Here is a 27929-nt window from a genome sequence, read left to right as displayed (position 1 = left end):
GTGGATGTGATAGGAAGTGTTAGGAGAAACACAATGAGGTGGTTTGGCCATGTGGAGAGGATGAAGAGTGAGAGACTAATGAGGAGAGTGATGTGAGTGAAGTGGAGGGGGGATTAGGGAGGGGGAGGACAAGGATGAGATGGAGGGATGGAGTGGAGAGGTATATGAGAGAGGGGGGTGTGAGCTGGGAGCAAGGCAGAGAAATGGTGGAGGACAGGGCGACATGGAGGTGATTTGTTTGTGGCCACCCCTTACAGGATTAAGGCGTAGACAGACAGTTAGAGGGGGCACTCACCATCCACTCACTCGATATAGTGCTGCTCTCGGGTGTCTGACCTTTCCTCTCCTCCATCCTTCTTTCCTTCAGTTTTTCCTTGTCCTTCTACCTACGGGTGACTTTACACTCCCTCTTCTGTCTTTCTTTCCTTCATTCTTTCCTCTTCCTTCTGCCTGTGGATGACTCGACACTAAGTGACAAGCCAAATGGTTTCCTGCACACCAGGAAAACATTTACTATTCTGGGTGGTAACTTATATGACCAAATTTTGGTGCCTGGTGGTTGGTGGGTAATTATGGCGCTCCAATAGGATTGAGCTTGTGTAGGGTTATATCCAAGGGGTGGTTGGAGTTCACTGCTCACATAATGCCACTCAGGGATGAGTGAGGCTGGTCTCTCCCATCTTAAATGTCAGGACCAATTTGACTAGGCCCGGGCTTCTATGCTCTTCATGGGGCAATGTAGGATTGGACGATGAATGATGAATGAATTAATATTCCTATGCATGTTCTGATGTCAAAATATGGCAGAATGACTTGAAAACAGTGCCAAAAATAGGAGGGATACTGTACATACAGTAGTGTATAGGTAGAATGTTTTTTGGTTTTCAATGTTTTTATGCATGGTTTTCTTGGTGCTGGAAATTATTTTGGACAATCTTATGTATGTTTTGATGTCAAAATATGGTAGAATGACCGGAAAACACTGTCAAAATAAGGAGGGGTACTGAACATACAGTGGTGTAAAGGTAGGGTGTTTTTTGGTTTTCAGTGTTTTTTCTGCATGGTTTTCTTGGCGTTTAGCATTACTTTGGATATTTGTATGTGTGTTTTGTTGTCTAATATGGCTGAATGACTGGAAAACACTGACAAATTAAGCACAGGTAGGGTACAAATAGGATAGGTATAGGATGGAGGTGGGTACTGGTAGCATCTAGGCATGGTAAGGGAATAGTATTCAATATCTGGATGTTGCCACTATCCAGACATGCCTTTGGCTCAATGATGTCCGGATAAATGAGGGATTACTGTATTTACTATTATCAACATACAGGAAATCCCACATGGGTTTTTAATTGGTATCTTGACCTCTGACCGTAAGTGACCTTGAAAGGTCAAACTAAAGGTCATGGTTATTCAAAGGGCTATAAATTGAAACTTGTTGAAGTTAGAGGTACAGCATTCATTATTACCATGATACTGTAAAACCTCACTATAATGGACTAACTGGAGCCCAAGCCATTCAGAAAAAAGTGAAATTCTGATAAAAGCAACATCCGGACTTCCCCCTGCTAACCCTGACCTTTTTCGATAAATCAGACATTAGTTCAGATCGCGCCAATGGTTTTTAAACAGTTTTTACTTCCAATGCAGTACTATACTATATTATACATTCACTGCAACAATCAAATGTTATATTTTATATAATAATACTGTACTGTACACTGATTTTCCTATATAAAAGAATTTAGTCCGGTAGCTCCTTGATTCCGATAAAAGCGAATTTCGGTCCATTGACGTCCGTTATATTGAGATTTCACTGTATAGGAAGTCTCATATAGGCATTCATTTGGCAGCATGACCTTTGACCCTGAAGGGTCAAATGCAAGATCACGGATTTTCAGAGGGCGTTACTTGAAAACACTTGCACCATTACCTTAGACTTTAACTGCGCACTAACACTAAATAGCAGAAATGAGTCAGTATTCAACAGCAATAAAATAACTGCAGTCGGGCAAGGTTCGTTGTGCCTAGCATCACTTGTATTACTCTTCTTTCCTTTTCAGGTGGTTTAACATTGAGTGACAAGCCTAATGGTTTCCTGTAAGCCAGGCTGGTGGTAACCATATACGTGTTCCTTACTTGTCAACAAGGGGGTTGGTGAAGGGTTTTGTCCCTCCCAGTAAAACAATTCAAAGAAAAATGGCCACCCATTACAGGGTTATGGCATCTAGCTATAGGTACATAGTTATTAAGCAAAACCCATTTTTCAGCATAGGCTGCAAGCTAGGCCCTTTTGAACGGGGATGCTTATTTTAAAAATATAAAATTAATAATAATTAATAATAATAATGGAGAGCTACCTATGAGGAACCCAGCTCTAGTTCCATCAGGAAGGAAGTGGTTGTGCTGCTGAGAGGCATATGTGATGCTCTCAAGCTGGAGGGCAGAGAGCTTCCCTGTAGCGATGGATGACTCCGGTATATCCATGGTGTACCAGACATCTGGGGGCTCCACTGATGACATGGATGCTGTCTCCACCACCTGATCTGGATGCTTGATGCCAACCTTCACTGTTGACACATGTGAGAGGCTAAGGAAATGCATCATGTACAACATCACACTACATATGAGATGAATCTTTCTCAAGCAACAACCTAAAGCCATTAATTTTTCTCCACTACGTGACCTGGATACTAAGTGCCAACCTTAACAGCTGATATATGTATAAGATTAAAGAAATAAACCATACAGTACAAAACAACAGTAACTTCCTCTTTAAGTCACCCTTCTAGCATTCTTTTTGTCACTAAATCCTCAGTATACTAAAAAACCACTGCTCCTTAGTAAATTAAAGAACACTTACTGTACCTATTAAAGTATTATTATTATTACCAAAGAAGCTGATCTGCCAGTTCCTCTAAATTTACAGTAATAACAGTGTGTATCAAGCTGTGATAACTTGGATAAAATAAGGAATGTCTGTACCAAATACTAGGACACCCTATGGACTCATTATATCGTTTACAAGGGCTCCACCATGCTTGCATGCATAGGCCTTGGTCACTCATTGGCAGCTCTCCACACTGCTCAATCTCAGTCAGCCTCCCTCTTAAGCCCTTTATCCTTGAAGTCACACTCTATGACCTCATCCCAGGCTTTTTCAGCCTGCTTCTCACAACCCTACCTCTGACGTTTATACTTCTCATTTCTTGCATCTGTCATCCTCCATCTTCTCCACATGCCCAAACCACCTCATTCTACCTCACCTCATCACAACACCAATACACTCCAGTCCCATCCTTCCTCTTAACTCTTCAATCATAAACATAGCCCCCCATGGCCCTGCATTCAAGGATGCACTAGACATACACCTAGCCACTGTCCTTTCTATACATCTGAGCCTATGAATATCCTAAAGATTTACTGCCCAGGTCTCACTACCATACAGCATTACACTCCTAACACATGCCGCATGCAAAGATCCATTCGCATGGAGGGAAAGCCCTCTCAATGTCAGGAGAGGCAACAGCTCCTTGAACTTCCTCTAACCACTCCTTACCCTTAATCACGGATCTAGCTTCAGTCCCACCTCTGGCACATAACAAGTCCCCCAAACAGCAAAACTCTTCCACACACTCAAAAGACACACCAGCAAGATCAATCCCTTCACACATGACAATCTTTACATGCTCTCCCAACACAATGCACACACAAAATCATCATTATCACGCCGTCTACCTCTAATACCACTACATCTCTTAAGCACCCACTTATTACAAATACTGCACAAGATGGAGTTACTTCACACAACGTGGCAAACTGCAAACAACAACTCCCCCTCTGTTTTGACAATACCACCACAAGCCATATGTGTCATCATTTTTGTTTTGTCTGCACTTACTCTCAAACCCTTACGACCCATACCATTTCTCCACTTCCTAAATCTTTCCTCTGCCTCTCTTACACTCTCTGCAATCAACAAGTCATCAGCATACATCTCCTGTGGGAGTCTGTTTCTGAAGTCACAGGAAAGAGAGCGTCAAGCAACATGATAAACAACAATGGGCTCAGGACTGACCCTTGATGTATGCCTACAGTCATGGAAAACTCCTTACTCAAATCTCCATTCACTCTCACCTGGGTATATGCACCCATATATATACACATACCAACTCTAACCAGCCACTCGTTGATCCCAGGCTTTCTCACTGCCTACTTCGCCATCTCCTTGGGGACTATCAAAGGCCTTGTCCAAATCAACAAAAAGAATGTACAATCCCTTTTCTTTCCCATACAGTTTTCCTGAAGCTGTCAGACAATTAATATGGCATCAGTGGTCCCTTTGCCTGGCATAAACCCAAACTGCATCTCACCAATGCTCAATCTTTCCCTAATCATTCCATCTAGGACTCTCTCCTACCTTCATTATCTGGTCCAAAAGCTTTATCATCATCATCATTCGGACCTCCTTTCCCACCCTACGACAGAGTGAGGAGTAGCAGCATCCAGACAGCCAATGTTTGCCCAGTTCATTGGGCCAAGCTTCCATTCACTCATCATTAAAGCCCTCGAGAGCATGGCCCCATCAGATAGGCTAAAAACATTTCACGACATTCTGTTGCATCACATATATCTATTTGATAAAGCCAATTTGAATGCTGTCACATTAAAAAGGAGTGCCAAATCCCTGGTTATGCGCTTCTCTGCACAAAATTCATCCAGCCAGTTCAGTCTCCTGTCAGTCCCTTAACCTCACCAAATTCCATACCTCTCTTCCTCACACATCATATCCCTCCACCTTCTTCTTGGCCTACCTCGCCTCCTCCCTCTTTCAAATTCACTCAGATATAACTTTTCAACCACTCTATTGTCATCCATTCTCTCCATATGACCAAACCATCTCAGTACACTCTCTTCGATTCTGGTGTCCACAGACTTCCTCATTCAGCATCTTTCACGTATCACAGTATTACGTATTCTACCCAATCTCTGTACTCCACATACATTCCTCAACAGTCCCATCTCCACTGCTCTTAATCCTGACTTTTCATTTTCATACAACACCATAGTCTCACATCCACATGTTAAAGTTGGCACTAACACCCTTTCATGTAAGCCTCAAGCAGTTGCAATGCTCACGCCTCTTTTTCTTATCCAGGCCTTCATAACACCAGCCACTTTCCTTCCTTGTGTCACTCTACTTTCCACTTCTTTTGCACATTTTCCTCTCTTTTCAATCACTATACTCAGGTATTTGAACTCTCTCACCAATTCCAGTCTCTCTCCATTTACTGTAACATCACACTGGGAGTTTTATCTCTTTATAATTTCCTCTTTCCAGGGCATCACCCTTCCCTCTGTACGTATTTACAATCACACTCCTCAGCTAGGCAATTGGGACAACACACTCAATACATGTATATGCTGCATTTTGCAGCATATAGGAAACACTTGTCTTAAAATTACCTTGAAATATCCCCATGCATCCTGGATGCCTGACTAGACAGGGTACCTTGGCTTCACTTAGCAGAAACTTTTATATAGATGATCATCTTCCTGTTTGACAATCACAGGTATTTACTAGATTATAAAGACTGTTAATTTATTGCAATAAAATTACATGCACTTGCATATATAATCAGCAGATTTTTTAAACATCCAAGTTCAAGAATACAAAACACTAGGTTTGTTTACAGTACAACTGGCCATGTGACAGTCTAAGAGTTAAATCCGACAGCTGCTACGTACATATGAAAAATAGCGTGCGACTGCTACGTACATCATATGAAAAATAGCGTGCGACTGCTACGTACATCATATGATCATTTTTTTTTTTTTTTTTTTTTTTTTTTTTTTTTTTTAAGACATGCTACATTTTTCACCCAAATGTCCATAAATAGTGTACCACGGTCAAACTAAGGTAAAGAACGAACTCATATTTGGATTTCCTATTCTTTTCAATGCACTCTTTCATTTATAAGAGCAAAAATTATTTTTGAGGAGAAAAAAATCCTGTTTTTTTTGTGAATGGGGGGATTGACCACGAAACCCAATGCCACAGCTAACGGGTTAAGGGTTTAGCGGTTTAGCACCTAGCAAGCTAACATGATCACTGGTGAACTTCCCGCTAACCTACTGAATGACAGTCATGATTGCTTCACTTGCCATCCATTCACTAACTATTGGAGAGCTGTTACCTAATGAGACTGCTGAGTAATTATAACAGACGTCTGTCTCATATGGAAATTCAACCCTTATTAGGCTGGCTTCTCTTACTGATATTTTGTTTCATTCAAGACAAGAATATCATAGAAAGAAACAGTCTTATGTTACTGGTAGTGAAAAACAGGAAAAACAGTTGCAACATGAAACAATACTCTCTGAAAATTATAGCTACCCTGTATTTTTCAGCCATTACTACAGTACTTTAGCAATGTCTATGCCACTCAGGGCTCAGCCAATAACATTACTGTACTGTTATGAAAGTACGATTTAATTTATTAACATAATCATGGGTGTCCCGAGGGGGGTGGCAAGGGAGGGCAGTTGCCCCCCCTTGGAATTCAAAGACTTCAGTTCTTGTTCAAGGATGACTGAGTGATTTGAGTCGATTCATGCTTTCTGTCACTATGCATTTGCTGTAAGTCATGTTACTTATGTAAGTATATGCCTATGCCTATTTGGAGTGTATGTATTTTGATATAACTGCACATATATGTATAATTTCTTTAATTTTGCCCCCCCCCCCTACAAAAAATCCTGCTGACGCCCCTGAACATGATTAATACAATATTTGAAATTAGCACTGCTTGACATGCACTTCTTGCAGGCTTGCAGTATCTGCCATTTCACAGCAAATGAAGAAATCAGAGTGAGCGATCCCATTCATTCTCTGCAGCTCTGCCTCACTCCTGCCCTAGGAAAGCTATCATGATCAGCGATGGTGAATGCATGAATGGAACCCAGTGCATGTGTGTGTGGGTGTGGTGTGGGTGTAGTTAAGGAGGAAGGAGTGGGAGAAGTCCAGGCAGGGGCTAAATGATAAACCACGTACCATTATCCCTTCAACCCATAACCGTAATGTATTTTATAAGGAAATGTAATCTTGCTCGCCAGACGGTTTTATTCACTTCAGGAAACATCTTGTGCTGAAGGGGCTCATGTGGGAATTAAATGCCCCTAGTTTGAAGTTTTGCATATGCAATAAAAATGTCTGCATTAGCAATAAAGTAATAAGAGAATAACAGCAGTTGGTAGGTTTGCCCATGCTTGGCAGCTTCTTTGACAAAACAGTTAGAACAAAACAGGATAAGAAAGAGGAAGGTTTCCCCTCTCTCACCTAACCTTTCGTCTGAAACTGGCAGAAAATGTTTGTTGGAATGACGAAGGATTTTGATGACATTTAATGAGGAGTAGCAGCCGTGACTCAGTGAGTTTGTGCTCTCTGACTGAAGGGTCGGGGGTTCGAGTCCACCTAAGGGTCATTCGTAAACATCAGGAAGGGCATACAGTCATAAAGTGCTACATGCTCCAAAACCAAAGTCCTCTACCCAGGGGGCAATGCCTTTGCCCTTATATATATATACTGTATATATATAAAATGTAGGGGAGTCGAGTGGTAGAATGAATGTCAGTCTGTCTTGGTACTTATCCACCTATAATTTCATTAATCTAGCTTTCTATTTGGTATTCACCTTGGCATTTCCAGTGCAAAATTATGTTCTGATCTTTGTGAATGGGGTTACATTTTCCTTGTACTTTTCTTTGACCTGCCACGTACTGTACAATAGTAGCTCACTCCAATATGCTGAGCGAGTGTTGTGTGCGGCGTGTATGCTTATGTGTGTGTGTATGTGTGTTAAGTGCTGTAGCAGCTGGGAGGCAGCAGTGTTATTACGGCCTAACAGTGGATGCCTTCATTATACTCAAAATGTTTTGATGTGAATGACTGTTTTTGGGAAATTCTGAGCAGTTAAGTATGCTTTGTTAATTGCTGATGTTATGAAGCAAACACAGCTGACAATGGAGTAGTGATACTGAGGGAAGACGGTAGAGACAGCTATATACCCTGCTCCCAAACAGCCTCACTAAACTGAACGTCAGTTGTAAAGCACTGTAATTTGCTGTGTGTGTGTAAATACATGTGCTACATCTTTATATTCTTGTAGAGGTATTTAGAGATTAGTGAAAGTGCATAACCAGTGATGGCAATAAAGTACACTCGACCCTCAAATTGGAGGACCCCTACTTCCCGGATTTCGGATTTCCCAGACATGAGCTGAGGCCGGACAATATTATCAAATGCCGGACAAATGCCGGTACAAGTCCGGGATTCTCACAAAAGTCCGGCCATTTTTCTCTCATACAAAACTATAAGCAGTCTGCTGCACAACGCAGTATAATTTTAGCAAGGTTTTGACTCGATAAAGGCCATTTGTAACACACACGAGAAATTTTCATACATAAAACGCATCTTGGCCACCAAAATGCTTCACCCCACCAGTTCCTAACTTGTGGCAATATCCCATTTACCTCTTACCTTTCTCAAATGCCACTATAAATAGTTTATTGCATAACACAGTAAAATTTAAGGAAGGCTTGGACACAGTAAAATTCAAAAGTAATAATAATAAAAAAAAAATTCTTACGGACAAAGGCAATGGGATCCATTCCTACTCACTTAGCTTACCCAACTTGGTGCAACTAAATACCAAATCAGCACTTTTCACTGAAAAATATTTTTAATTTTTTTTGCCTACGTGGCTCATACACAACTAATTATCTGAAATCCACTAAAAAAATTGTACTTAATATAAATGAATTTAAAAAATAGGTTTCAGAGCTAAAATGCACCAATGTTAGCAGATATTTCCCCTTCACATCGTCAGCACACCTTGACAGACTTCTATTTTGCATAAATATTTTTTTCAGTACAAAAAAATGTATCTGCATTGTAAATCGACATTTATACAAAAGTCCGTCAAGGCGAGTTGTTAGGCTAGAGGCAAAACACTTCTGCTAACTTTAAGAAATTTTCGCTCTGAATCCTGATTTTCTATTAACAACTATATTAAGCACAAATTTCTGACTGAATTTCAAATAATCAGGTGTGCAAACCTATATGGTGATAAAGATTACAATATTTTCCAATTAAAATAGCCAATTCAGTCCAAGATCGAGAACACATTCGATGATTGCATGTTTGTATCTTGGTTAACTGATGAGTGGTTGGCTCACCTTGTGGTGTTCCATTCCTTGTTCATTTTTCTCTTTTTCCTCAGCTTTCTGACCTTCTATCATACCCTCCACATTCTCATCAACAACTGTCTAAACAACCATTCTTAGGGTTGTAGCTTGCAAAATACTGTTACTGTGTCAGTTATTATTACTGTTACTGTGTCAGTGTTATTACAGTAGAACCTCTTTGGTCCGGACCCCTTTGATCCGGACTTCTGTTAATTCGGACAAAATTTAAAAACAATAAGCTCCAAAAATATGTTGAAAGTAATTCTAAAGTCATTTTCAGTATCGGCGCGGAAAGCAATCGTCATTCGTTTAGTCTCGGATCACGCTAGGTCGCAACATGGGCGCCTGTTTAAACACACGCTAGCATTCGTTCCATCAACTAGTTCACCAACCATTTATATTTTTACACTGTATTTCAAAAGTTAATCCTCCTTACCATGCCCCTTAATGCAAGTGTAGCTTCTGCAATGAATAAAGGTGCTAAAAGGAGGAGTTTGCTTACACAAAAATGGGTCAGAATATTCTGCAGTGTTTAATGATTACTGTAGGTTATTTTTTGTACTTAAATGTGCTTTACTTGTACATCAAACATTAGCTTCTTGCCCATATGGGCATTATCAATATGCCAAAGATGACAATGTATTTTTTGCCTACATAAGTTTTATTTTTATTCCAAATATTACAGTTAATTAATTTATTTATTTTTTTGCCTACAAAGGCCTTAGTCACTTACTACAATTTAAAATGTAGGCTAGTTTCTTGTCATGGCCTTACCTGTAAATTATGCAATACAAAACTATCGTACATGATTAGTTTGGTTATTTTAGTATCCTTTCATCTTTTGCAGTTACGAAGGGTTGACATATGCCACATATGTTAAAAATTAACAAACATACCATATGTAGAAAGTTTTTGGTATGAAGTGGAGATTACCATGATGGTCCGGACAATCTGCTAATTCGGACAACCCATCCCCCCATATAGTCCGAATGAGAGAGGTTCTACTGTATTTTATGTACTGTAAACGTTAGTTATGTTGGTATAGGCAGCCTACATTCCAGAATGTTCCAGAATATCAGAATAACTGCCGAACAATATTGGAGAATTCAGACAAAGTATGGTAATAGTCTGGGGAAAGGTACGTGGGGCTGGACTTTTGCGATTCCCCGACTTTTGGGGTTCCCGGACTGGTCCCCCCCCCCCCTCTTTAGTCCGGGAAATTGAGAGATGAGTGTAGTGTTCAAGAGTATGTTTATTTTACCGGTCGGCAGTGCAGAAATGACTCATGTCATGTTTCATTTGGTTTGTTTGTTATAGTATATTTTTTCAGTTAAGGAAGTGAATGTGTTGTCTGCAGGTACTAAGACATCAAGGGCAAGTTACAGTAGATTCATACTACACTGAGTTGGAGGTGTTGGGTACGAATCTGACAAGCTCATGGTACTTTTAGGAATTCAGGGTAAATAAATTGCTGTAAACGTATATTGTACTTGATTTTTTTTAAATTGCCTGTGTCTTGTTTGTGATTTTAATATACAAACCAGCAACTGATTTGGAGAAAGTGTATTTCTACTTTTACTGGCTTTTATATTTTCTTAAATGAATGAAAGAACACATTTTATTAAGTTTTCAATTCATTTCAAGAAAATAATATTTCTCTCTAGATACTGATACATATTAATTATTCTTTAATTGAAATGAACACTAATTCTCAAAGTATTGTATGAAAGAAATCAGACAGTTCATAAAGTGTCAACATGGCATCATGGAATAAAGTAACTTTTTGTAAGGAAAGGGCTGTTTGTTTTTCTTTTCTTGTACTGTTCTCTTAAATAAAATTACAGAAACCAATACCTGATCAACAGTAGTGAATTGAGATCATGAAATTTAGTGCATATTTGAGTTAAATCTACTCATATCAAGCAACCTTTCTGCAGTCTTGGTCAGGACAAACTTTTTTTTTTCCCTAACTGCCCTTCCACAATTACGATGTGTCTTTAACTCTGCAGTGTCTCATATGCCACGAAATACTGTAATTGTATATATCAACTCACTAATTAAACCCACTCCTATATCCCCTGAGGCCTTCAGCTTTTCAGCTGTCAACCCATACACACCAACCACCTTCTGCAACTGCATTCTGCCTTGCTTACAGTAGCAGCATCAATCAAAGGCCAAGGGCCATATTTGATGTCATCTCCAACAACTCAAGCCTATATAATAATACAAATCTTACGTACACTTTGAGGGCATGTAATCCGCATACGTCTCAGCAATGCCCATGTCATCATCATCCTCCACATCTTCTTCATGAGAGGGCTGTGCCAGCATCAGTGGGTTCACCTGCATCCCCATCTGCAACACACACACATACAATACGCATCACTACAACCACCTGCATAACAAACTGTCATTCTCTGTACGGTGTTTTCCAACCTCATCACCTCTCTGCATTACACACCTAACATTTAGAGCTTTGTCCTAATATTTCTAGCTATTGAAGTACACTGAACTTAAACTACAGGTATTTCAGTATCAGTGATAAGTACATCAGTTAACTCAGCTTTAGAACATAAAAGCTGCTGATAAATATACTGGTAAGAACTAAGCAACAATACTGTAAAATTAAACAAAGAATTGTCACAGTAAAAGCTAATTATTCCTCAAAAAGATCACAAAGAAGTATTAAGATAACCTAAAACTGAAAGGTTTGCCAGAAATGATGCTTGGAATGGAAACACCATAGTTTACCTCCATTAGTGGTGTGCTAATGGATATGGTCAAATCCATTTCTTTTTCTCTTTCAAAAGTTTCCAAATATGGTATCAAAACTATCTATAACGGTATAGATTAGTACTGTACTGTGTTGACGTCCTCCCCGCTTGCTTCCACTCCCTGCTACTATGGAGATTTTGGCGCTATCTACAAAATTTTTTAGTGCTGTACTGTATTGGGATAATCAGATTATTGGTGGTTGGATTCAAGGACTTTTACTGTACACACTACTAAAATTCCCATTCTGTTTATACCCTCAAATTGACTGAAACGGTGCCTTACAGCACAACAATTTTTGAATCAACCTACCTAAATTGCGCTGACTTAAAGAATGCACAAAAAATAAATAAATAAATATTTCATCCATCCAGCCATCATCCAATCCTACATTGTCCCATGAGGAGCATAGAAGCCTGGGGCTAGGCAGTTGGTTTCAACATTTAAGATGAGAGTGACTTAAATAAATAAATAAATAATAAAATGCTGCGTGCAATTGACCTCCGGTTACCAAATTTTTTTGTTAATTATCACATGCCCATATCTTATATTACGCAATAAATCCAATGGGGCATTCTCGTGGAATTTCATGTCTCTGCACAGAATGGGGGAGTGAGAGAGAGAGAGAGAGAGAGAGAGAGAGACACTGTATATGATCCCATTATTGTCCTTTTGTATTTATTTATTTATTTATTTGCTTTTATACTTTTATGCCAAAGCTACTTAACAGGAAACATCTCACTTCTTAATTACCTTTCTTGATCCTTATTTACCACCTAGTAACCAGCTCCAGCATTCAGGGGAACAAGGATGATTTGCAGAGACTACTGCATCCTGTTTTATATACAGTGACTACATACACCCTCGTATGACCTTATACAACTGAACAGAATGTCCGTAGCTGTTATTCATGGAGGTATGTTGTACCCCTTTAACAGTGGAGAGCTTCCTTTGGTTGAATAAAACCTTCCAGTGATGCCAAAAATAAAATCCTGTGTCCCTTTTGCCTTTTGAGTGTTACTGGTGATAGGTTTAACACATTAAAAGCAGGATACTTCCCTCAGGTGGACCAAATAATACAGCAGATGCCAGGATTCTGCAGTATCCCTGTCACCCTTTAAGGGTTAAAGAATATTTTATGACTACGGCACTAATTCTGATACCCTATCTTAAATCTTTACACACACCTACTCCAAGAAATATCATAACATGGGTAACAGTACTGAATGCAAATATGCTGTTATATATGGTGTGACATCTACTAGAGCAAGTTAACAGCCAATTTTCAATGAAGTACCAACTTGTACTGTATAAAAGTAAATACAACAGATGATCGCTCAGTACAATAAAATGACAAAAATACACCAACACAAAAGAAGAAAATGTTAACCATATATATATATATATACCATAAAAATTATGCAAATTCAGTGATGAGAGAGACGTCAAAAGCAAAAGGCTGAATGGTCTGAATGTGGCAGCTTCTGGCTATAAGCAGAAATGGCAGCTGTGTCAACAAGACTACAATAACATAATCCTCTATATAAAACGAAAACACAGACAACAGCAAAAGAAAACACTGGGACAACTACCAGGTATTAGGTATTTCAACAGAAAAAATTCCAGGATAATTCACTGTTCGATCATGCAAAGACCTCACTAATAATGTAAGACTGTTTAGCTATGACCTGTCTACTGTTTTCCACCATAGTCAGAAAGCAACTTAAAATATAATACAGTACCAAACCAATAGTCAAAGCTTGTGCTTGTGTACTGGTGGGAAAACAGTGGTGGGCCAATTGTAAATTGTATGGCACAGTATACTGTAAGGGAAGCTATCTAAACAAAATACAGTACATTCCAGGGTACACTGTGCAGAGAAACAGAGTAAGACTGACTGACTCTATTACATTCCCAATTATAATATATTCTAAAGGGCAGAATTATGAAAATTTTAAAATATTATCAATGGCATAGAAGTATTAGCTGCAATGAGATGAAATACTGACAATCAATTTACTGGTATATGCATGTGATAAAGTACATGGAAGGAGCTGAGGGCATTAAGTGAGAACTGGTAAAGGCTACAAGCACAGTACTAGTATACAGAGGGTATCAACAGTGCAGCAAAGAAATAATAATAATATTAACAGAAATTATTAATAAAATTTTCTCCAATATGGGAGTGGTGATCAAGGAACCAAAGGAAACCACCACCAGGCACTTTGGGGTTAAAGAAGAACAATCTGAATAAATCACCAGTTGAGGCAATGGAGGTGTTCTGGTTCACCCTTTACATCAACTGATGGCTGGTCTGAGATGCTTCCACAATCCCACAGAGCTCAGTGGTGGTTGTAAGCTGGACTATTAAGCCAATTTTCTTGCGTGCCAAAAACTAACCAACATTAAGGAAGGGAAAACACACAAGGGAAGACTGAATGGAAGGTTTATAGGGATAAGCTTACTGCTATCAATGAAATGGGATGGCAAAGTTTTGAGAAATACATGTGGGGAAGGAAGGAAGGAAGGAAGGGTGAATGGATGAATGAGAGAGAGAGAGAGAGAGAATCTTATGCTTTTGGTTATACTGGAACTGTCTTGAGGAGAGAGAGAGAGAGAGAGAGAGAGAGAGAGAGAGAGAGAATCTTATGCTTTTGGTTATACTGGAACTGTCTTGAAGCATGGATGAGTTAATTCACTGTTTCTACTCATTACACTATACCTTCACTGAAAAAGATACTGTACCTTCAAGATGCACACAAGAAAAGGAATAGGTCTAGTGTAGGGTGACTTACCATGTGTGCTTGGGGTGGTGGTGGTGGGGGAGCATAGTATTTCATCATTTCCATGAAGTTAGCAAGCTATGGGACACCAGGAGGGGAGAGAAAAACTATCGTCACTGGTTGGGGGTTGGGAGGGTGAGTCGGAAATGGACTATTCTAAGATCAACCAGGGATTACACACTTGTCCGAAATACAGGTCACATAACAAGTTCACACAAAACTACACTACTAATGGTATGTATTCTGTACCAGGAAACTGCTAAGAGGGTTGATATGTTGTCCCACATTGTGTGGTATCTACTGTACATGATGCTCAGTATGGCATCATACTTACCACATACCTAATTTAAACTACAAGGATCTGATCACAGATAATACAGTATTGTACTAGTGGCAAATCTACATACTGTACAATACAAATATACCAGAGTGAGTTCAGCCAACTTCATACAGCATAAAAGATGGAGGTGAATAAGAAATTCTAACAATCAGTGTAAGCTTGGTAATGCCTTAAATGACATTTCATCAAAGTATCCTGTATCCCAACTGCATGCACATGATCAATATCACAATAAAAGGACAAATGCCATTTAACTTTTATCATTTTTCATTCACTCTATCAACCCGACATCAAAGACTACTCTTTATGTAATTCTATTAATTCTAGGTTGGCAGTTCATCACAGGGAAAAGAAAATTCTGAGACATTCAGCAACTGAATAAAGCCTAAGTGCTCTGAAACTAATGGCCATCATTCCACTGCCAGCCAAATATAAACAAACTGGGTCCTAACCTACAGCGGATAATTCACACCAACAGGTTAGTGCGTTATAATAAACCACACACTTGAGCACAAGAGATGATACAGTACTAATACAGATACTGTATCCATCCATCATCCAATCCTACATTGCCCCAAGAGGAGCGCATGAGCCCGGGGCTAGGCAGTTGGTCTCGACATTTAAGATGAGACTGACCAGCCTCACTCATCTCTGAGTGGCATTACATGAGCAATCAACCCCATCCACCCCTTGGATATAAACCTTCACCGGCTCAATCCGACTGGAGTGCAATAATTACCCACTAATTCTCTGTATTTACTTTGCAAGATACTGTATGCTACTTTTTACATTATTTTCTCATAGTTATCATTAGGATTCTTATTATAAAAATATTTCATTTTCCCTAAAGCCTAAGGTCTCATAAAAGCCTCGTTGCTAATGGCCACTCAGCCGAAGTTACCCATTTTCTTCCATATGCCTCTACCAAAACGTACCTTGCAGTCCTTCTTAACATGAATGCTATAAAAATCAAAACACACACACACACACACACTGGGTGTCTGAGTGATGAGACAAACGTCTGACAGAGAAAACAAGTTTACCCTGTTTGTGGAAAAGGAGAGCTATATTTGTGACAAGTACCTGTATTGTATATGCCTCCACACTAATTTCAACATCTATAGACTGAGTGATAATAAGATGGAAGGTCTGTATTGTAAAGATGTGAATATTAAAAAAAAATCTGCTAACCCCAAAACACCAGTAAGACAATAGGGGCTTTGTTTATAACAACTATATCCACCCACTGCTCCATAGCCAAACGCAAAATCTTGTGGGCAAAGGATGAATTCTGAATCCCCAGATTTTGAAGATTTTCAGGATAAATCCATGGAGATGGAGCAAAGGTTAGAGAGGAAAGTGATGGCTAAGCAGAAAGTTATGAAAAGGTTAGGAATTGTTGGAAAGAAGAATACAGGTAATTTGTAGATATAAAGATTTTGGCAAAATCATCAAAGAAAGTTGAATGCTTATGAGAAGAGACTGACTGAGTGGGATGAAATGGAGGAGAGAAAGATGTAGGCTCAGAAAGAATAGGTAGAATATAAAGCAAATGTGAAAACTCAAATAAAAAATGGAAGGAAGAGAACGAAACATTAAAAAGAAGTGCAAGGGAAAATCAAGTGCAAGCAGACGAGGTGGAAATATAATGAAGAATATGCAGAATGTATGGCAGGTGGATGAAACAAACTGAAAAATTGCATTAAATAAAATAATGGTGGAACAAAAGAGGACTAAGGAGAGATTGGAGAGAGAAGAAAAGGAAGAAAAAGTGAATTTTGATTCAGGAGTATAAGACATCATAAGAAAGAGGGAGAACATGGTGAGAGAAACAGCAGACTGGAAAAACGTGTGATAGGTTTTGGAGATAATCTATCTAAAAAAAGAGAAAATCAGAAACAATGATGGAAGAAAGGAGACAGAGGAAAGCCAGTGAACTGATTAAGGAGTTTGATACAAAAAAGTATTGAATGGAAGAGATTGATAGCCTGAAGGTTGGTACAGTACAGACAGGGTGGGGCAAGACCAGTCAAAATTCTGCTCAAGTCATTAAGGATAGCAGTAGAAGTGATGAATCTACATGAGGGATGAGAGAGAAAAATACAAGGGGATAGTAGTGACGAGGGACTTGAACTGGGACAAAAGAAAGAATATAAGAAAGCTAATATCAGAAGCAACCTGAAAAAAACAAAATGATTTTTTTTTTGGGGGGGGGGGTACTGAATTTGAAAATGGTGAAATGGTGTATAAAAGAGAAGACAGTAAGGAAGTAACAAAATCACAAGGCAAAAGATGTTACATATGGTAAAATAATACACTAGGAAAACAGTACATTAAAAATAATGTACAATAATATACACAAAATAATTATATATATATATATATATATATATATATATATAAAGAGTTTACAGGGCAAAGTTTGAATCTCAGAGACTTGTACTTGGTAACCTAAACGTCGGGGAAAGGAAGAGAATGATATTTATGGTGGCAAATCAGATGAGGAGGGAGAGCAGGGATATCATACGTGAGCAGTGTGTGATGAATAATGAAGGAAAGGTAGTGGTGAACAGTGGAGATATTAAAGAAGCCGGGAGAAACCACTTGTTGAATGAGGAGTTTGACTGGGACACAGAGAGTTGGAGCCACAAGTTCCAGTGCTTAGCCCTTGACTTTAGATTGGCGCTGCTACTGTGAGCATGGCAACAGGCAGGATGCAGATGGGGAAAGCAGCAGGTGTGTCTGGGTTTACTGCTGAAATGCTGAAAGCCTCAGGAGATATACGAGGGGGGTTAGTCACTGACTTGATAAATATGATTACATGTGTGTTGTCCCAGATGGTTGGCTGAGGAGTATAATTGTAAATGTGCCTTGGAAAGAGGAAATTATAGAGGAATAAATCTTTTGGACGAGATAATGAAGGTAATGCAGAAAGTTCTAGAATGTATGATCATATCATATGATTGTGGTATGCAAGATCAAACAGAAAGGAGTGAGGAGGGCCAGGAGAGAGAGGAGCAGTCAGGGAGAAAGACTGAAAGTTGAGAAGCTGAGGATCAAAGAAATGGCAGATGCATACAGGACCAAAGTAGGGGAGGAGTTAAAATCAGTGAATTGGAATGAAATGGATCTGGACAGCCTGTGGCGTGCATACAGGGATTGCGTAGTTAGGAATGATAAAGCGGTGTGTGGTGTGGCAAAGAGGTAACATGAAAGAAGAAAGGTACGGCATGGTGGGAGAAAGAGGTTAAGAGAGCAGTGGACGAAAAGAGGAAGAAGTGGCTAGAGTGGTTACAGGACATGGGTTCAACTGAAATAATACCTGAATGTACTGAGAGCAAGAAGCACGTAAAGAGACTAGCGAAGAGGAAAAAGGACGAGGTAAATGATGATCTATGAAGAAAAATGAATGCAAATTACACTGAAAATAGGAAATTATTCTGGAAAGAGGTGCAGAAATGTGGAAATGACAGCAGAAAGAAATGGGAAAGTGTGATGGATGTAAGTGGTAGATTATTACCCCACGGGGATGAAGTAAGGACCACATGGAAAGAATATTTTGAATGCTTGATGAAAGGGAATAGAGAGAGCAAAGCCGCTGTAAACATGACTGGTTTTGGGGGTGTGCAGAGAAGGAATGATGCGATAGGAAACATGACACTCACACAGGTGAAGAACAGTGTGAAGCGGCTGAAAAATGAGAAAGCATAACCATATAACCAACCCATACATGCTCCCTACGTGTCAACAAGTGGGTTGGTGGAGGGTTAATGCCCCTCCCCGTAAAACAAATAACTCAAAGTCAAATGGCCACCCCTTACGGGATTATGGCGTCTGACAATATAGATAGATAGATCTAAGGCTGATGAGGTGTATGCCGCAATGATTAAGTGTAATGGAGAGAGAGGAATTAAATGTTTGTTGAAGATATGCAAAATGGCATGGATGAATGAAACTGTGCCATCAAAGTGGAAAAAGGCTGTGAATGTACCCCTGTACAAAAATAAAGATGAGTGAAGAGAGTGCAAGAATTATCGTGGTATAAGTTTATTGAGCATGGTAGGGATGGTAGATGGAAGAATTATTACAAAAAAAGTAGGAGATATATCAGAACTCCTAGTGAGTGATAAACAGGGTGGCCTTAGAAGTGGAAAAGGATATGTGGATCAAATATATGCCTTAAGACGGATAGTGGAGAAGGCTTGTGAGAAGGACTATAAGGTATTTACTGCATTCATGGATTTGGAAAAAGCATATGACAAAGAAGACAGAGAAGATGGATTGTGGAAGGTTCTGCGCATGTACGGTGTAGATGGTAAGCTGCTAGGTGCCGTCAAGAGTTTTTATGATGGTAGTGAAGCATGTGTAGGGGTAAACGGGCATCTAAATGAATGGTTCACAATCGGTGTGGGCATGCAACAAGGTTGTGTGATGTTCCCAGGGTTGCACAATGGATGGTGTGATGAGAAAAATAAAAACATAAGTAATGGAGAGGGGGATGGCACTGGTAATGAATGGTGAAGGATGGAGTATCTCAAATTTATTGTAAGATGATGATGCAGTACCATTTGCAAATATTGGACAAGAACTTGGTTGACTAGTGCAGAGATTAGCTGATGTGCATGAGCATCATGCCTTTAGTGTAAATGCAGAAAAGAGTAAAGTGATGGTTACTGAGAAAGAAGGTGACTCCCAGTGCGATGTTACAGTGAATGGAGAGAAACTGGAACTGGTGAGAGAGTTCAAATACCTGGGTACAGCGACAGAAAAGAGAGGAAAATGTGCAAAAGAAGTGGAAAGTAGATTGACACTAGGAAGTAAAGTAATTGGTGCAACGAAGGCCTTGATAAGAAACAGAGGCTTAAGCGTTGCACCTGCACGTGGCTTACATGAAGGAATGTTAACGCCAACTTTAACATATGGATGTGAGACTATGGTGTGGCACGAAAATGAAAAGTCAAGAGTGAGAGTGGTGGAGTTGGGACTGCTGAGGAACGTGTGTGGAGTACTGAGAGTGGATTGGATACATAATAATGTGATTTGTGAAGGACGTGGAGTGAGGAAGGCTGTGGACACCAGAATCGAGGAGAGTGTACTGAGATGGTAAGGTCATGTAGAGAGAATGGATAACAACAGAGTGGTGAAGAAAGGATATCTGAGTGAATCTGAAGGAGGGAGGAGGCGAAGCAGGCCAAGGAGAAGGTGGAGGGATATCGTGGATGAGTGTGTGAGGAAGAAAGGTTTGGAAGTCAGTGAGGCTAGGGGACTGACGAGATCGAGCTGGCTGGATGAATATCGTGAGGAGAAGTGCACGATCAGGGATTTGGCACCCCATTTTAACAACCACACAGAGGTGAAAATTACCGTACACAGAAAGACTGAGAAAGCAAATCAAGGTACAGGACTTTAAGGCATATTGTATCTGATCCCTAAAATAAAATGAGGTCATTTTTACTTTGCTGCTGTCATCTATTAACAATTCTAATTGGCTTAGGAGAGGTTTCTCAAATGGGAGGGGTCAGATGTAGCCCTATTGACCTACTTCACTATTAGGGTGTTCTGATCTGTTTAAAATTGTATGGTGGGAAAATAATACATTAAATAAAAATAAAACCAAAATATCAAAATGAAATAATGCAGGAAGAAATCTAACATATTTAATAAGACTGTGCTAATACAGTGATACGTGGCTATGAGGTCATCACAAAACACAAAAAAAACATATTCCAACTGGCTAAGAACCCTCCGTAGCACCTCTTCCTTACCAGTCCATTTCTGCATATGGCCCATTATCCTCTTGTGTGCTATTCATGAAATTTATGTTGAAATTACAGCAGATGAGCAGCATAAAGGAGAATGTTAAAGGGTAATTTCCAAAATACAAGGTCTGTCCAAAAAGTATCTGACCTTAGGCTTAAAAAAAAAAAAACAGATAGATAACCTGTTGTGCTAGGACACTAATTCCCCTCGAAGTAGGACCCTTCTGACATGGCACATGTAGCCCAGCATTCTCACCACTCCCTGAAACACTTTCCAAAGTTTATTTTCGGTATTTCCTGCAGGCACTTTGTCACATTCATCATGATCTCTTCTCTTGGATGAACACTGCTCAAGACATGTTGGAGTATGCAAATCATGATCCAGACTTTCTGAAGACTGTTATTACTAATCATGAGACTTGGGTGTACAGGCACAACCCAAAAACCAAAGCAGTCATTCAAGTGGACGTATGCAGGGTCGCCACAGCGATATATATATATATATATATATATATATGTATATATATATATATGTATATATATATATATATATATATATATATATATATATATATATATATACATATATATAAAAGCATGACAGGTCTGCAGCAAGGTGAAATGGACACGCATGTTGAAAGTTTTTTTCGACTACCATGGTGTTGTGCATCAAGAATACGCACCAGGTAAGACTGTCAACAAACATTACGACACCGACATTATCCATCGTCTTCATGACTCAATTCGGCTGAAGAGACTAAACCTTTAGAAAGCAGCAAGTAGGAAGCTGCACCATGACAATGCCCCTGCCCATTCTTCTCAACTGATTCAGACATTTCTGGCCAAGCACAACACTGTCCACAGGATTGGCAGGCTCACTACTTGCCAAACATGGCTCTGTGTGATATTTGGTTATTCTCAAAGCTCAAAACTCCACTGAAGGGTTCCCAATTTGGGACGAGAGAAGAGATCATGATAAATGCAATTAAGCACCTCCAGGAGATACTGAAAACTGACTTTGGAACATGTTTCAGGCACTGAAAAGAACTCTGGGCTATATGTGTCAAGTCAGAAGGAGTCTACTTTGAGAGGAATAAGTGTCCTAGCAGAACAGGTTAGCCTTTTTTTTATTTTTTTTTTTATTTTTTATTTTTTTTTTTTAAGAGTCTACGGTCGGATACTTTCTGAACAGACCTCGTACATGGTTACGGAGGAGATGCTAGAATGTCAACTAGGAAGACAAGAAAACGAAATGAAGTGTTACTGACATATTCCGAGAAAAAAAAAAAGAGGAGTTTTAAAAATAAAAAGCTGAAGTTACTTACAATTTGGAGGGAAGGACTTACCCATGGTATGACAAAAAAATATGCTATCATGAAAGAAGAAAACCGATAAAAGAAGAAGGTAAAAATAAAGAAACCTTGATAAACTGATACCACTGCCATTCTCTGCTGAAGGATTCTCATAATGAAAGTAGGTACAGTACAACAAAACTGATATTAAATGAAAACGGAATACAGTTGACCCAGCACTTACCCCTGGGTACATTCCCATCAGCTTCTGAACCTGTGGTGCTCCAGTCTGTGACATAGACATTGCCTGCAGGAGAAAATCAAACTGCTATAACAACCTAAGAGTAACTGGTTTGGTAAATAAAAAGGCATCTGCCAAAATGGAAGGTCTAACACTACTGAGAACATTTGTTAAATATACTTTTGGTATCTATAGCCATGATGCCTTAATCCCAGAAGGGATGGCCACAAACAAAGCACCTCCATTTCATTCTGTCCTCTACCATCAGGATGCCCTCTCTTCAATCCACACCTCCCTTACTCACATACATCCCTATTCCACCCTCAATCTCCCCCTTCCCCTACCTCCCTCCACCTCTCTCAAACACACTTTCCTAAAGTCTATCTGATCCCTTCTGAGAAGAGAAGAGCCTTAAACTTTTAAAAGTTGGAAGCTGACTGGTTGTGTAAGTGCATTCATTAATAAAGATGTATTTTAAACTTTTATTATAAGAGTTACAATAACCGTTTCTGATGATAACATTGCTCAAATGAAATAGAGAAATCCCTCCAAGATCCGATGTAATAAAGCCAAAGGCATGTCTGGGGCCTGGGAAAAATACCCCTGGACAGGTACCTATTGACCCCAACTCAACCTAACTTTGAAAGCCAGCTAAATAACTCCCTATATGACATGCAAAGCACCTACTTAAGACCCCATTCACACAAATAAGGGGCGGAAACCATAAAATAAATGAAAAGGAACTATAGAATGAGAAATTAGAAGCAAGTATGGAAAATATTTAGCAGTGTGCAGGGTACTTACGACACGCCTGTGACTGTTGCGAAGATTAACCCGCCTCCTTTATGGCTCTGACAGTGGTGAAGGTGCACTTGAAGCACGTACTGTAATCCAGTGTTGCGCTGCACTTAATCCTTTGCACTGTGAATTACTGTATAACTCTTTAACACTGCACATTCTGTTCTTACTTGCGCAATGCCAGTTGCAACATGCCAATGTTGCACTCTGCATTTAATCCTTTGCACTCTGAATTCTGATTTTTTAACACTGCACAACACTGTAAATTCCCATGTGGTCTAGTGGCAAGGTATTGCAGGTTATTCACTGTCCACCACAAACGTGAGCATGTAGGAAGCCATGGTGACAAGCGTGCAGTCACGACGGTAGGTAGGCGGGAACTGAGGAGGATGCTGGGGAGTTCTAGCAGACGTCACCGGAACTAAACACCAAAATACAGCTGTTCATCACCGCGTGGCAAATTTTGAGTAGAGATGAACAAATATCAGTTTTTTTTTTTTTTTTTTTTAACCAAAGCCCAAAATGTCTGGGACTTAGGCATCCGGGTCTTAACTTGTGGATTGCGAGCCACAGCTCAGGCTGGGTAACGTCACGTTGCAAGCCACAGCTCAGGCTGAGTAGCGTCACATTGCGAGCCACAGCTCAGGCTGTGCTGGCCGTGCATCACCACTAACTACTCCACCCCTACCCAAACTTACGCATGGTGCTACGCAAAGACAGAGTGATTTTTTTTTTTCACCAGATGATGCCCTGGATGTTTATCTTCAAGTTTATGATAAACAAAAACAAATTTTTATCTTATTTCTATTCATTTTTTCACTACTTCCGTACATAAACTTATACATGGCCCTACGCAAAGAAGGATAGAGAGATTTTTTTTTTTTTTTTTTTTTTTTTTTCCCACCAGATGATGCCCTTGATGTTTAACTTCAAGTTTATTAAAAAGAAAAAAAAAAGATCCTTCATTTTTTGCACACCATGGGGTGGGATAAAAAAATGAAATTGCACAATCCATGGGTTGAAGGGATTACTGCATACCATATTTCTCGGCACATAAGACACTAGACTGTGTAAGACACACCTAAATTTGGAGAAGCAAGTCTAAGGAAAAAAGTTTTGACTCCTAACCAACACCCACAACAACCTCAGTTTGATATAGTCACATGCATGGGGATTTTTCAATCTATCTCTTAAGTGTGGGGGAAGGGAAAATGCATCTTGTATGCCAAAACAGAAGGTGTATATATAGTTATCTGCAGAGAGTAATTTAACCCCTCAATGGCCGTAGGCGTCGAATGGCATTTAGCTGATAAATGGCAGCAGGCGTTGTTTGAGCACGGCCTATAAAAAACTGCAAAAAATTATGGGATGTGAACGAACGTTCTGAACATCTTCAGACTGACCTACACTACACTCCCATACACCTTATCAAGCTGTTCAACCTGCTGCTGTGATGAGAGAATTTTCGATTTTTTCGCACCTGGCCATGCCTAAACATGCAAAACTACACCGATTATCTCAACCCAGGCAGAAAATATCATCTTTGTCCTCTCTTGCAAAACACACACAACCACCTGGGAGGATATGGAGGGATGGAAGGAGGGGAGAAGTGAGGCTGTGGGCAGGATTCTCCTCTTCTGTTAACAGGCCCTTTAACCATGCATTTACTCGTGGCTTGCAGTCTGTTAGACATCAAGTGGCCATGCAGAAACACAATTCACCATGACCGGGGATCTTTCGACGTTCAGTAGAGTGGCGGACAGCCGCTATCGCCAAACATGTACTCATGGCTTGTGGTCTGTGTTTGATGATGGTGGTGATTGGGAAAGACTTAGCCTTGTGTTCACGCGACATTGAACATTTTGTGGGATTGCGTAAGGACGTTTTGACACCACTTGCGGGTTACAGTCGTTTTACTTGGGTGCTGGAGGTTCGTTGGGAGTGATGAGCATGCGACTTTGACCATTCAGTACAGGGGTGGACAGACATTTTAGCTCTACTTGTGGTATACGGACTACTTCTCGCTCACAGCTCAAGCCCAGTGGCCACGATACCGAATGTCTCAACACATCGGCTAGCTGGCCGAAGTTCTCGGGTATTTTTATGTCTGGATAATAGCAAGGTAATTCGGATAATGGTTTAACAGAGCCCAGGTCCATCATCTGGATAATGAGCATCCAGATAAATGAGGGACAACTGTATTTCCTATTACTCCGAGCTGACAAATAACATTGTGATTACCACAAACTTTTCTTTCTCCTTTCCCTTTTTTTGGGGAACTGTCATAGCTGATTTAGTCCACTGAACTATACCTTCTTCCCAGGCCAATCTGCACATCTTCCATATCCATTCAATGATCATCTTTCCATATTAATTCAATATTTTATCATAAACTCCATCAATACCTGGTGCTTTCCCCATTCTGACTCCCTCCAGTGCCTCAAGCACTTCCATCCTACTAATCCCTTCTTCCCTCTCAGCTACTAGTTAATTCCTAACCCACATACACTCATCCTGCTTTTGTTCTCCATATTCTACAGCTTTTCAAGATTTTCTCTCCATCTGATCACTTTTTCTTCTCTATCAGCTTTCTATCATTTTTTGTCTTTCATCTCTCTACTACTTTCTCTATCACCCTGTCTAAACATGTGCTGATCCATTTTATAAAACTAGTTCTCATAAGGTAACAGGAACTACTGAAGTTCTTAGCTGTCTACCAAAGTAACTCGGATTTAAAAAAAAAAAAAAAAAAAAAAAAAAAAAAAAAAGTCATGGCAAGGATGGCAGTAGAATATTAAGAGGTAAATGTGCAAATGAAGTTGAGAACAGAGTGGCTCACAGAAGAAAGGTGGTTGGTACTATTATGACAGTATCATGAAATAGGTCTGAGTATCAAGGCTGTAACAGAACTACACAGTGTGTTACTGCCCACACAAATGTATTTGTGTGACTCTTAGATATGTCATGAGTGTGAAAAGTACAGAGCTGTGGAATGGGATTGTTGAATGTTTGTGTTGGATATAGTGTGTACTGGATAAGAACTGCTGTACTTCATAAAAGGTGTAGCGTCAGTAAGTCAGTCGATAACGGAGTAGAAGAATGGTCATATGAAGAGAATATGTTTAGGGTGGTGAAATGGGTGTGTGTAAAGGTGGTAAATCCTGAAGAAAGTGGATGGGCATAGTAAATGAGTAAGTATGTAAGGGGAACAGAAGCTGATGAGGCTAAGGATTGATAGCAATCAAGGGGGTTAGATACAGAATTGTGAAGAAGTATATAACAAAAGATTAGAATTTTTTTTTTTTTTTACTTGGAAGTTAATAAAATGACTATTTGGCTGGTGTATATGACCGGCATTTATAAAGAATACTTATAAAAATATATGTGGTGAAGTGGGCAATGAGAAAGCTTGGCTTGGAGGAGTGGCTGGTTAGGGTGGTTATGGCTATGTATGTGGGTGCTCACACCCAGGTAAGAGTGAATGGAGATTTGAGTGATGGGTTTTCCATGAATATTGGTGTGCATCAGGGGTCAGTTTTGAGTCTCATGCTGTTTATCATGGTACCTGAAGCCCTCTCACGTGACTTTAGAAACGGACTCCAATAGGAGATGTTGTATGCTGATGATTTGGTGCTGATTGCAGAGAACGAAAGGGAGCCAGAGGAAAGGTTTAGGAAGTGGAGAGATGGTATGGGGCAAAAGGGTTTAAGGGTAAATGCAGATAAAACAAAAGTGACGATATCTAGGGTTGGTGGCGGTACTGTCAAAGACGAGGGAGAGTGGCATGTGCATTTTGCCACAAGGGTGTGGAAAGTAATTCCATCTTGTGCAGTGTTTGAGATAAATGGGTGCACAAGAGATGTAGTGGTATCAGAGGTAGACTGCAAGATAATGCTGATTTTATGTGTATGGCGTGTCGGGGACAGGAGGTGCAGATTGTCGTGAAAGCAATGAACTTGCTGGAGAATCTCTTGAGTGTGTGAAAGAGTTTTGTTATTTGGGAGACATGTTGTGTGCTGGAGGTGGGGCTGGAGCTAGCTCTATGGCTAGGGTGAGAAGTGGTTGAAAGAAGTTCAGGGAGCTCTTGCCTCTTCTGACATTAAGAGGGCTTTCCCTACGTGCTAAGGGGTCTTTGTATGCAGCATGTGTCAGGAGTGTAATGCTGTATGGTAGGGAGACCTGGTCAGTAAAGGAGGATATTTGCCAGCTCAGACGTACAGAAATGACAATGATTAGGTGGATGTGTAGTGCGTCCCTGCGTGCAAGGTCTGGGGGGGCTGGGTTTACGATGGAAGAGTTGAGAGGTAGGATGAGACTGGAGTGTATTGGTGTTGAGATGAGGAGAGGTAGATTGTGATGGTTTGGACAGGTGGAGAGGATTGGGGATGATAATTGGGTAAGGAAGGTGAGAAGTGTTAATACTGGGGGTGGGGTTATAAGGGGTAAACCGAGAGAGACATGGGACGAGGTCATTAAGTGTGACCTCAGGGTTAAGGGACTGAATAGGGAGGCTGCAATGGATCGTGCAGCATGGACAACCGCCATTAGGTGACCAAGGCCGATGCATGCACACATATTGGGGCCTTTAAAAACAAAACAAAACAAAACAAAACAAAACGACATGCGGATGATTAGGCTTCTAAGTTGAGCCAAATTACAAAGGCTAGAATATGCGAACAACTGTGCAGTCTCTTTCAC

The 27929-nt window shown here is 40.0% G+C and overlaps 1 protein-coding gene across 1 annotated transcript in view; it reads right to left on the bottom strand.

Annotated features, from left to right (window-relative positions):
* Window positions 1-27929, bottom strand: part of LOC145415127 (protein strawberry notch homolog 1-like) — a 204372-nt gene that overhangs the window by 105781 nt on the left and 70662 nt on the right. Inside the window, exons 8-11 of the mRNA XM_080284547.1 lie at window positions 22437-22499; window positions 14814-14879; window positions 11487-11601; window positions 2361-2570 (exon numbers count right to left, since the gene is read on the bottom strand). Of these exons, the coding sequence (XP_080140673.1) occupies window positions 2361-2570; window positions 11487-11601; window positions 14814-14879; window positions 22437-22499 (454 nt within the window). The remainder of the gene's footprint in view (window positions 1-2360; window positions 2571-11486; window positions 11602-14813; window positions 14880-22436; window positions 22500-27929) is intronic.

The sequence above is a fragment of the Coenobita brevimanus genome, chromosome 101 (assembly GCF_032717465.1).
Source record: "Coenobita brevimanus isolate Jiangsu-jjx chromosome 101, ASM3271746v2, whole genome shotgun sequence".
Classification (NCBI taxonomy): Eukaryota; Metazoa; Arthropoda; class Malacostraca; order Decapoda; family Coenobitidae; genus Coenobita; species Coenobita brevimanus.
The sequence above is the reverse complement of the archived record's forward strand: the minus strand, read 5'-3'. Positions and strand labels throughout refer to the sequence as shown.